Source organism: Notechis scutatus, chromosome 2 (assembly GCF_049901735.1).
Source record: "Notechis scutatus isolate UNSWTSFEM ecotype Mainland chromosome 2, rNotScu1.2, whole genome shotgun sequence".
NCBI lineage: Eukaryota > Metazoa > Chordata > Lepidosauria > Squamata > Elapidae > Notechis > Notechis scutatus.
The window spans coordinates 26,146,278-26,158,228 of record NC_142010.1 but is presented as its reverse complement, the minus strand read 5'-3'; the positions used below and the strand labels follow the sequence as shown (position 1 = coordinate 26,158,228).

At 41.5% G+C, this 11,951-nt stretch overlaps 1 protein-coding gene across 1 annotated transcript; it reads left to right on the top strand.

Annotated features, from left to right (window-relative positions):
• The first annotated feature begins 3,135 nt into the window (after positions 1–3,135).
• Positions 3,136–11,164, top strand: LOC113425980 (uncharacterized). The gene is made up of 5 exons (XM_026688290.2): positions 3,136–3,861; positions 4,908–5,021; positions 5,627–5,753; positions 7,345–10,221; positions 10,551–11,164. Exons 1-4 carry the CDS (start codon positions 3,544–3,546, stop codon positions 9,246–9,248), a joined length of 2,463 nt encoding a protein of 820 aa, XP_026544075.2. The 5' UTR covers positions 3,136–3,543; the 3' UTR covers positions 9,249–10,221; positions 10,551–11,164.
• The last annotated feature ends 787 nt before the right edge of the window (positions 11,165–11,951 follow it).

The window sequence follows — 11,951 nt, the reverse complement described above, 5'->3', positions numbered from 1 at the left end:
AATTTTGGGAGTTGAAGTCCACGAGCCTTAAAGTTGCCAAGGTTGGAGACCCCTGCTCTACTCCATTACAGCCTCAACCCCTCAGAGGTTCAAACCTCAAACTGTCTACCGTGGACCTCACCTCATCCCTAAGAGGTCCTTAAAGGAGGCATGCATAAGTGCACCAATGTGCCTACCGTCTCTGTCTTACTGTCCCCATTTATCTGTATTTACTTCATTTTGTTCCTGCTTATTATGTTCATACTTATACCTGCTATCTTGTCCATGTTTGATAAACAAATAAAAAAAACGCAAACCAAATAAAACAGTGATCGCCAACTGTGGACCAGTGGTGGTCCGCAATAAAATTTTGGTGGTCCGCAGATAAATGTCACCCCCAAAGCTGCGCAGGAACACAATCCAGGCTGCGCAGGAACACAAGGCCCACACAGCCCCCGGGAACACAAGGCTTGCGTTGCTTGCATTGCAAATAACAAGGTAGTGAGGGGAGGGGAGAAAGAGCAGAGGGGGGAACTTGTTGCACTTGCCACACGTGCCTTACCTGGCCACTGGGCTGCTTCTTTCCGCTTCTGCTTTTGGCTGCACACAAGGAAAGCAGCAAAAGTCTTTTTTTCTCTCCCTCAAACAAGTCTTTGGGACCCTGCAAGGCATCCTTGCTCTAAGAGGCTGCACTGGCACGACAAGTCTCAAAGACTCATTTCTGGCAAGAAAGAACGACTTCTGCTGCTTTCTTTGCATGAAGCCAAAAGTCTCTCTCTCTCTCTCTCTCCCCCTTCCCCTGAGAACGGAGCTGGAGATGGTATCCTGTGATCCCAAATCAAGAATGATCAATCGGTAGGAAAATGGGGTGGGGAATTTTCCTGCAGACTTTTTTGGGGGGATTTTCCCAGGGTCTCCGGTCCACGGGATTTAAAATTATTAGTTTGGTGGCCCCTGAGGTCCAAAAGGTTGGAGATCCCTGAAATAAAGGACAACCTTGGCTCTAGGGGGGGAAAAATACCTTCACCATAGGATACAACAGAATTGAGATGACAGGACAAAGTTGCCTGAAGGAATCTCCAAAGTGTTTATTCGCTTTACTTATCTCATCATAAATAATCTACTGCCTGGATTCTGTCCTGGGGCTTCTATCTCCATCTCTCGTTTCCAGAGCTCCATCAAGTCTCCTCACCACCACCACCACCACCACTTTAATCCCATGTCCCAGGAGAACGTACATATTTATTTATTTATTTATTTATTTGATTTGCCAATTGTTTACAAGATAATAAGTATAAATGTATACATAGTTGTGAATACATGAAATGGGTACATATAAGAAAAATAAAAGAATAGGAGAAACCAATAGGACAGGGACGGTAGGCACGTTGATGCGCTTATGCACGCCCCCTACAGACCTCTTAGGAAAGGGGTGAGGTCAATAGTAGACAGTCTAAGGTTAAAGTTTTTGGGGTTTGGGGAAGAAACTACAGAGTCGGGTAGAGTATTCCAGACATTGACCACTCTATTGCTGAAGTCGTATTTCCTGCAATCAAGTTTGGTGCGGTTTACTTTGAGTTTGTATCTATTGTGTGCTCTTGTGTTGTTATGGTTGAAGCTGAAGTATTCATTGACAGGTAGGACATTGCAATGTATGATTTTATATACCATGCTTAAGTCAGACCGAAGACGGCGTAATTCAAGGTTTTCAAGTTCTAGAATTTCAAATCTGGTGGCATGAGGTATTCTACAACGAGTAGAGGAGTGGAGAACTCTTCTTGTGAAATATTTCTGGACTTTCTCAATTGTGCTAATATCAGATATGTAGTGTGGGTTCCAGACTGATGAACTGTATTCGAGTATTGGTCTAGCAAATGTTTTGTATGCTCTGGTTAGTAGTGTGATATTACCAGAGAAAAAGCTACGTAGGATTAGGTTAACAACTCTTAATGCCTTTTTGGCTATGTAGTTGCAGTGGGCTCTAGCACTTAGATCATTAGAGGTGAGTATTCCAAGGTCCTTTACAGAGCTTGAGTCATCAACAAGATCTTGACTATTCAGCTTGTATTTTATTTTCTGATTTTTTTTGCCAATATGTAAGACAGAGCATTTATTTGTTGAGATTTGAAGTTGCCATTTGTTTGACCACTCTGATACATAGTCAAGATCTTTTTGTAGGGTAGCAGTATTGTCTGTGGTATTGAACAGCTTTACATCATCAGCGAAGAGAACGCAATTGCTCTTAATATGATCACAGAGGTCGTTTATGTAGAGTATGAAGAGAGTTGGTCCTAGAACACTGCCTTGGGGAACACCACTATTGACAGGTACTGGATTTGATAGTACGCTCCCGATTTTGACCATTTGTTGTCTGTTTGACAGGAATGCTTCTATCCAGTTATTCAGTTGTCCAGAGATACCATAGGATTTTATTTTTAGGAGTAGTTTGTCGTGTACCACTGAATCAAAGGCTTTACAGAAGTCTATGTAGATTGCGTCTATTGCTTTGCCCTGGTCGAGTTGTGTCGTCCATATGTTTTTGCAGTGTAAGAGTTGCAGATTACAGGATAGTTTTTTTCTGAAACCAAATTGTTTATTGGAGAGTAGGTTATTTGTCTCTAAGTGAAGGATGATGGATTGGTTAATAATTGATTCCATGACTTTACAGGTGACGCAGCATAAGGAGATTGGCCTGTAATTTTCAACTAGGCTTGGGTCTCCCTTTTTGAAGATGGGGATGACTGTGGCTTGTGACCATAGGTTAGGCAAGGAGCTGGTCCTGAAAGATTTTTTCAAAGATTATGCTTAGAGGTTTGGCTATGGCAGTGGATAGCTTTTTTAAGAAGTAGGCACATATTCCATCCGGTCCAATAGATAGAGATGGTTTTAGGTTGCGTAGTGCTTTTTCAACATTGTCTTCTGTGAAATCGATATGTATTAGATCATATTTCCAAGAGATTCTGGGAAAAGAGACATTCGCAGGGCATAGAAGCAGGAAAACACTTTTCATCCCAATGCCGCTTTGTTTCTTTCAGCCCCGGCCCCCGGGCCCATCATCCTCCACCTCCTCGCCCTTTTCACCAACGACTCCTCCCCCCACCCCACGAGCAAATACTCCGCAAGCACAGGTGTTCCAACGGTCTTCGACGTCACAACGGAACAGAGCATGCGCAGAGGACTCTGAAAGGCATTCCCTGCGGTACAGAAAACAAGGGCCTCCGCTTGCGCTGGGGGCGGGGTAGAGCGCGCTCGTCCAGCGGAGGAAAGAACGGTCCCCTGTAGATTTTTCCCTCTCTAGGAAAGAGAACTCTACCCCTAGGAGCCCAGCCTCTAGGAGGCCAGGACGGCGCGTGAAATTTTGGCGGGAACGATTTGCAGCTGCTCCGCTGAGGCGCAAAAGCCCTGAGGGAGAAGAGCCCACTCCTTCTCCCCCGCCCCCACGCCGTGAAACCGGGAAAGGGGCGGGGCAACTGGTTGGGGAAGGGTCCGCCGTGACCGAAGGCGGCGGCGGCGGCCTCGGAGGGAGTTTCCCCCCGTTGGAACTGCGCTGAAGCCGGAAACCGAATGGAGGCCCGCCGAAGGTCTCCCCTTTATGCGGGGAGCGGTGGGGGAAGTGGCGGCCCGAGCGGCCTCCCCGAGAGCCCCCGAGCGCTTTGCAGCCGCCTGCACCGGCTGTGCCGGGGGTGGCTGCGGCCCGAGCGGAGCAGCAAAGCCGAGATGCTGGACCTGGTGGTGCTGGAGCAGCTGCTGGCCCTGCTGCCCCCGGAACTGTCGGGCTGGCTGAGGGAGTGCGGGGCGGAGAGCTGTGCCCAGGCGGTGGCCCTGGCCGAAGGCTGCCTCCTCGGCCCCGCAGCCGCCCCGGAGCCCGGAAAGGGGCGGCAGGTGAGGCATTTTCATCCTGAGCATCCCTGGGGTGGCGAGGCAGGGCGATAAGAGATATCGAGCAGTGAAGAAATCCGTTCGATTTTTCCGAAACTCCTCATTCTTTAAGGTAGGGGTCTCCAAACTTGACAGCTTTAAGACTTGTGGACTTCAACTCCCAGAATTCCTCCTTCAGTCATGTTAGCTCAGGAATTTTGGGACTTGAAGTCCACAAGTCTTAAAATTGCCAAGTTGGAAGACCCTTGCTTTAAAGGAGTCATTTTTTCTTCATGCAAATGCTCATTTTTCCTTTTGAAGTTAATTCCATAGAATGAAAGAGACATTCAACCCCGGTAAGAGAGCCTATGACTTTGAGGGAGGAGGCCAGAATCCCTTCACAGCCCTGTCTTTCTTTAATGTATGAATGAACTGATTCACTTGTTCCATATCAGCTGACATTCCTCAAACTCTTCATTCTCATTTATGATCTAAGAAATTTTATTTTGAAGTCCTGCACTCCTGCTTCTCTTCTTTACAAACTGTCCCTGGGAACATACATCTACAGAACATAGGTTGGTATGGTGTAATAGTCTGTGGGAAGGATGTTAGGGGAATGGTTGAAAAGCCATACTGAACAACCAAGGTATCTAAGTCCCCACAAAAAGACTGGGTGTGCATCTTCCGCACAAAACCATCTCGGTGTTCATCCCAAGGTCTGTCCCTGAATTACGTTGCAGGATCTCCCCACTCAAGAGGTAAATATTAAAACTAAAAGATTCCTGGTGGAAGAGATAGAACAGGCATAGGTACATTTACAAAAGAGGAAAGGCCAAAACTATCAAGAGCAGGAGACAAGTAATGTAACAATTCCTGATCAGAATAAGAGGAAATAAAGATAGGCAATGAAACACTTCACAAAGGTGGCAGCCATTTACTTAAGTAGTTTTCAAATCTGAATCCCTGAGTTCTCTCACTTTGACTTGGGGTGGGAAATTGCAAAGGTAAGGCAAGCAAACTAACAATTACAGTCCTATGAGCATGGATCATAAACTAGGCTTCTCTTTCAGATGCAGGAGCTGTTCACAGGAGAGATCTCAGCAGAGCTACAGGAAAGAGGAAATAGATGCACTCCTTCTCAAGAGTTGCTTTTTGGGAGGCCCCAACTTGAGCCATTTCAGCAGGTAACTAGGTTTCTTCTGAGAGCAGCATAGTTCAAGCTCCTTTCCTGAGCTGCTGCTCTGCAGTATAGGCAAATGTGTGTAGTTAAACAGTCTGTGTGTAGTTAAACAGTGTCTCTCCTCCCTCCCCTACCCCCCAAAGAGGACAGATTTCCCATAAGGATCAGCCCTAAGATCAACACTAAATGGTTGCATCAGTGAGACTGTTCTTCAAGTGCCTTTAGATTTCCAGGCCCTTTTGAAATAAGCCATGGAAGAAATTCCTAGTTTACAAAGAATGTAGAATTTCCTTCCCAAGTCAGGTGAGCCTCTGGATTCTATTCCCCAAATCCCACTTGTTGAGTAATTCCAAACAAGCAGGAAGTAACCTAAATGGTGCTGTGTTGCTAGTCAGCAACTTGGATGCAGTCATATTTTGTGCACTTAAGAACACCAGCTATTAGGGCAAGGGAAACTGGCAGCTTCACAGTCAAGACCATGTGGACATCTAGATGTAAATTTGCCCTATAAGAAAATGCCCATTTGGTTTCTTGTAAAGCTCTGTTTTGTGTAGTAAGAGGGAAAATTTCTTTTCTGGGACTGTCTCCTGTACAACATTCTCGTTCTAGTGGTCTGATCCCTTTGAGGCGGTCACTGTGGACTTCACAGAAGAGGAGTGGGCATTACTGGATTCTGACCAGAGAGCCTTGTGCGCAGAAGTCACATTGGAGGCTTTTAGGAATATTATTGCCCTGGGTAAGTCCCCACTTTGCTCAGGGTTCCATTCATTAGGGAAGGAAGGTTTGTTTTTTTCTGGGATGGTGGTGGTAAATAAAAAAGATACTTGCAGTCAAGTTGCTTCTTAAGGCCTTGTTAGAAATGCTTACAATAGTTTTGGGAAACTCCTAAAATTGTCCAGTCAACAGCAAAGTCTTAATGTGGTTTCCATCTGAAAAATCCTTTGGATATCATCAGAATTTCCTAGCTTACAATTTGCATCCAAGACCTCCAAGTTGCGTTCAAAGCTGATGCTATATACCTGGAATGCAGATGGAGCATATTTTTCTGAGGAGAAGACCCTTAAAAGCTGGTTTCTTCCCCACATAATTTTATTAAGGATTATCTTAAATAAACACATAAATCAATGTAATGCCAAATAAATAAGAAAGAAAAGAAAAAATATTTAGAAAATACAGAAATACCCCCGTACCTACATTTGTATGTATATGAAAGAAATTTCTCCATCTCCAACAAGTACGTTCAATATTAACAGTTTATCAAAATACAATCAAAATACCTTTTCATTCCATATGTCACCAATATTCTATGAACTCTAAATCTTCAGATCTTACTATTCACCAAAGATCCAGTAAAAATTAACAAAAATACCCAGTAACATAAATACTTAATAATATATTTCTCATTTCTACTTAGTCTTTTACTACAATTAAACTTAACAATTAAACTTTGCAAAAAAGGAATTAAAACTATCAAATGTTACCAACTCCTATATAACTTCTTCCTCCCACTATCATTAAATCCCATATTTTTTTTCTATATTATTTTCACTCCAAATTCTTATCATCCTTCAAATTTTCTTGTAATTTCCCTGAAATAATCCAATAAATCTCTTATATTTCAAATTAAAATAGTATCATTCATTTGCATTTATAATTCCAGTGAAATCTTGTCAGTTGTCTCTGATTCCAGTAAAGAAATAAAAAGTTAAAAAAATGCAAAGGTGCATAAATGAAACATTTGCTTTAAAATCGCCACCCTGTGCTCTGGTAATCAATTCAAGATTTTGCTTTACGATTGATATGTAAACAAGACATTTTCTGGTACAAGATGTTCTTTCTAATTAACATCATATACTTTAAATCTTTTTCAAAAAGTATTTTAAAGCTTTCCAAAAACAACTCTAAAATAATTTCTTGCTTGTATATTGCAATAGATTTCAAAAAATAAAGATTTAAGAAAGCTGTCAAACCATGATCTTTCTAAAATGAATGGAAGGGAATGCCACCCAACAACTGAAAAGGTGGCATTTATGGTTCAGAGCTTGATGGAACCCACAACCTTTAGCTATAACAAGTATCTGCAGAAGTGACAGGTTTTGGTGTCAGCTTAAAAAAATGGCAGTATAAAGTACAAATGAGCAATCTCCAGTTCGCTCTTCTAGAAAAAAATTCAGCAGTCCAAGCCTTACATCCACCTGCCAGTTTTGGCTTAATCCTCTACTGAAAAATGGGGGTGTTGGTTTTCCTCGCCCCATGAGAAGTTATCTTGCCCTCTCCTCACAGTTCTAAATTCCCATAGAAATATATATTTTCTTCTTTCCAAACAGGTGATGCAATAGAGAAGGAGAAGCAGGAGTGGTTAATGTCGCTACCAACAGCAAACTATGAAGGAGAAGTGACATTTGACCAAACAAATCCAAAAAAACAAGAGAGCAGCCACTCAGAAGATGGAGTGGAAAAGTCCTACACATCTCATCATTTATTTTCTCTTACTTTACCTAAGAATCTTTATAGGAAACGCAAACCACATAGTACTGTAAAATTGGGGGAGGGTACCAGTTTGATTAGAGAAACTAAAATATGCACGAAATGTGGAAAGAGCTTTAGTAGCAATGCTAGCCTTAATGGCCATCAAAGGATGCATGTAGCTGAGAAACCATATAGTTGCGAGGAATGTGGGAAGAGCTTTGCATTATTAAGAAAACTTAATTCTCATAAAAGGATGCACACAGAAGAGAAACCATATAACTGCACAGAGTGTGGAAAGAGCTTCTGCAGCAATGCTAGCCTTAATGGCCATCAAAGGATCCACATAACCGAGAAATCATATAGTTGTGTGGAATGTGGAAAGGACTTCCCTTTAATAGGAAAACTTAATGATCATGAAAGGATTCATACAGGAGAGAAACCATATAAATGCACAGTGTGTGGAAAGAGCTTCCATTTCAAGCCTAGTCTTACCCGTCATGAGAGGATCCACAGAAGGGAGAAAAAATATAGGTGCAACAAGTGTGGAAAGAAATTCTTTGAGAACAGAGAGCTTACCATCCATCAAAGGGTCCACACAGGGGAGAGACCGTATAAATGCCTGGAGTGTGGAAAGAGCTTTTTTGACAACAAAGTTCTTATTCGTCATCAAAGGATCCACACAGGGGATAAACCCTATCAATGTCTGGTGTGTGGAAAGAGCTTTAGTCAGATAGGACATCTCAATTCTCATAAAAGAATCCACACAGGGGAGAGGCCCTACAAATGTATGCAGTGTGCAAAGAGCTTCCGTTCCAAAAGTTCTCTTAATCGCCATGAGAGGATCCACACAGGGGAGAAAAAGTATAGCTGCAGAGTGTGTGCAAGGAGATTCTTTGAGAAAAGAACCCTTGCTATCCATCAAAGGATCCACACAGGGGAGAGACCCTATAAATGCCTGGAGTGTGGAAAGAGCTTTATTGAGAAAGGAAAACTTAATTTTCATACAAGAGTCCACACAGGGGAGCAACCGTATAACTCTATTGAGTATGGAAAGCAGAAAGAAAATCTTACTCATGAAAGAATCCACACAGGAGAGAAACCATATAAATGCACAGAATGTGGAAAGAGCTTCTTTAACAAGACTGGTCTTAATGGCCATCAAAGGATCCACATAACTGAGAAACCATATAGTTGTATGGAATGTGGAAAAGCCTTTGCTTTAATAGGAAAACTTAATTCTCATGTAAGGATTCACACAGGGGAGAAACCATATACATGCACAATGTGTGGAAAGAGTTTCCACTTTAGGGGTACTTTTAATCGTCATGACAGGATCCACAGAGGAGAGAAAAAGCTTAGTTGCCAGGAATGTGGAAAGAGATTCTTTGAGAAGGCAGCCCTTACTATCCATCAAAGGATCCACACAGGGGAGAGACCATATCAATGCCCAGAGTGTGGAAAGAGCTTTTTTGACAACAAAGTTCTTACTCGTCACCAAAGGATCCACACAGGGGAGAGACCGTATAAATGCCTGGAGTGTGGAAAGAGCTTTACTCAGAAAGGGCATCTTAATTCCCATAAAATAACTCACACAGGGGAGAGGCCCTATACATGCACAGAATGTGGAAAAAACTTCAGTTTCAAAAGTTCTCTTAATCGCCATGAGAGGATCCACACAGGAGAAAAAGCATACCCAAAGGGAGTGTGGAAAGAGATTGAGAGCAGAGCCCTTACTATCCATCAAAGGAGCCACATGGCATAAACTCTATAAATGCCTGGAGTGTGGAATTTAGGTTTAGTCAGAAAGGCCAACTTATTTCTCATAAAAGAATCCATATTATGGAGATACCATATACAGCTAGTCCTCAACTGTTCATTTAATGACCATTCAAAGTTACAACGCACAAATGAAATACAAGGAAAAAAGTGACTGACACCAGTTTTCACTCTTATGACCATTGCAAAATCCTCATGATCGTGTAATCAAAATTCAGATGCATGGCAACTGGTTCATATTACCATTGTTGTGTCCCAAGATCATGTGATCACCTTTTGCAACCTTCTGACAAGCAAAGTCAATGGGGAAGCCAGATTCAGTTAACCACCAGCTTACTAACTTGCTAACTGCAATGATTCACTTAATGGTGGCAAGAAAGGTCGTAAAATGGAGCAAAAACTAAGAAATGTCTCATTTAACAGAAATTTTGGACTCCATTGTCATAAGTCAAGTATTTTCATTTATGATTCTTGCGGCATCCAGGCTCATGTGATTTCCATTTGGAAACTTACAAACAAGCACAGTCAACGTGGGAAGGCAGTTTCACTTAACCATATGTATGGTTGTTAACTGACCAATCATACTTGAGAACAGCAGTGGTTTGATGAATGATTGTGGCATAAAAGGTTGCAAACTGGGTAACAAGTGTCTTAATTGCCTTACTTAGCAGTGTAAATGTTGGACTCAATTGTGGGTATATGTTGAGAACTACCTGTATTACTGTCCTTCAGTTTGAAATATTAAAAAAGTTGATTTCATTAATTGATTTTGTTGGTGGAGGGAGGTGCTTGTACCCCATGAGCAAATTATGTTCCTCCTGAAATTTGAAGCCTTTATAACTCAGCATTTAAGCCACTTATAAAGCAGAGCTTCCAGCTACTCTAAATGTGATTTTGACCCATAATAAGGGTCAAATAATGTCCTGTTTTTTTTCTGTGCTCTTTGTATGGATTGGTGAGTTGTTGTAATGACGAGGCAGTCGAGGTGTTTGATCATGATCAACTGATTCATGATGAACTTTATTGGAATCTAGTCTTGCATTTATACACATTTTTAGTTATCCTCCAACATTGGTTAACTTTGGTTTCTGCTTGACTTTCGTTATTGTTCAACATAGTAATTAACACAATTAATTACCTCTAGTTAAAGTCTAACATATGTTTACTTCCTCTCTCTAATCCTTTTTTGCATTAGTGATTTTGTTTGCCTGAGTTGTATTTGTTTTGGAACCTTCATTATGAGGTTTGCCGTCAAGATAATGAAATTCCTGCAATTACAACTCTACAGTGAGTAAATCACATTATTGCATTTGATTTCATTATTATGGAGGAACGTTCCAGTGCTCCACTCTATTTTCTGACATTAATTGTCCAAAAATGCAAGTCGTGTTTTTGTAAAACTTGTTTTAATCTGCAGAATTACGAAGTAATTGGAGATGTTAAAATGCAAACCTGTGTAGAGCAAATAGCCAAACAGGACTGGTACTCACTCTTTAAAAATTACCTGGGCCTTGGCATATAACCTTGTATGCAGCAGATTAGCTAATAAGACTATATTGGACTGGTGGCATTCATAGTTTTAAATCTTTCCGAACCGCCTGACAAGGAATTGTTACTATTTCTTAGCTGCAGACAAAAGAGATTCATTTGGTCTCACCACTAGAAATTAAATAACCAAATCCAATGGTCTTACTGATATAACTAAAAACCAAGGAGGGCAAGGGTTTTTTTGGCATGTAGTTACAAAGAGTAAAGCATAAGAATAAGTACATTCAAATTTTGGCTGCATTTGTTGTAAATCTTAAAGTCTTTGTTAATGACACCCCAAGGAGCTAGAAGCTGCTTTGGATGAAATTTCAAAGTTACAATGAAAAAATGAAATAAAATGACAAACGTGATTTAGACCAATTTTCATGCTTCATGATTGTTGCAACATCCCCATGATCACGTGATTAAAATTCAACTGACATGCATTTATCGTGGTTGCAGCATCCAGGGTCATGTGATCTCCATTTGTAAACTTCCACCAAGCACAGTTAATGGACAAAGGCAGATTCACTGAACAACCATACATATGGTTGCTAACTGAACAACCATACTTGAGAACCCTAGTGATTTGATAAACGAGTGTTGCATAAAAGGTTCCAAACTAGAGCACGACTCAATTATCTACCCTGTTTCTCCAACAATATGGCCTCCCCCAATAGGAAGTCCCAGCATGTTTTATAGGCATGAAATGAAATTAAGCCCCTCCCCCCAAATTAAGGCCTATATTAAAACATACGAAATGGGGGGGGCTTGCCGTTAGGAAGTACTTTTGTTGCACACCCGGATATGGTGCTGCCTGCGTTGACCCCAATACAAAGTGCCCCACCAACACAGGTCAACATCCAAGCCGTCGCTGCCTGTTAGGGATAACATTGTTTACCCTAACTGGTTTGGGTAAAAATAATAAATATGGTATCATGGTTTGTTGTTTAAAGTGTGTGTAACTTTAACTGCAAGAATGTAATTAAGGGTGTGGTTGTAAAAGCACTATATATGAAGCGAGGCAAATGCAGCTCTCTCTCTTTCTCTGGCTTACTGATCCCTAATTACTGGTTGATTGATGACTGCGTTCTTGTAGGAGTGTTGATATTTTTCTCAACGGAGAGAAGATAAGATTGGACTGATTTATTGTAAATGTACT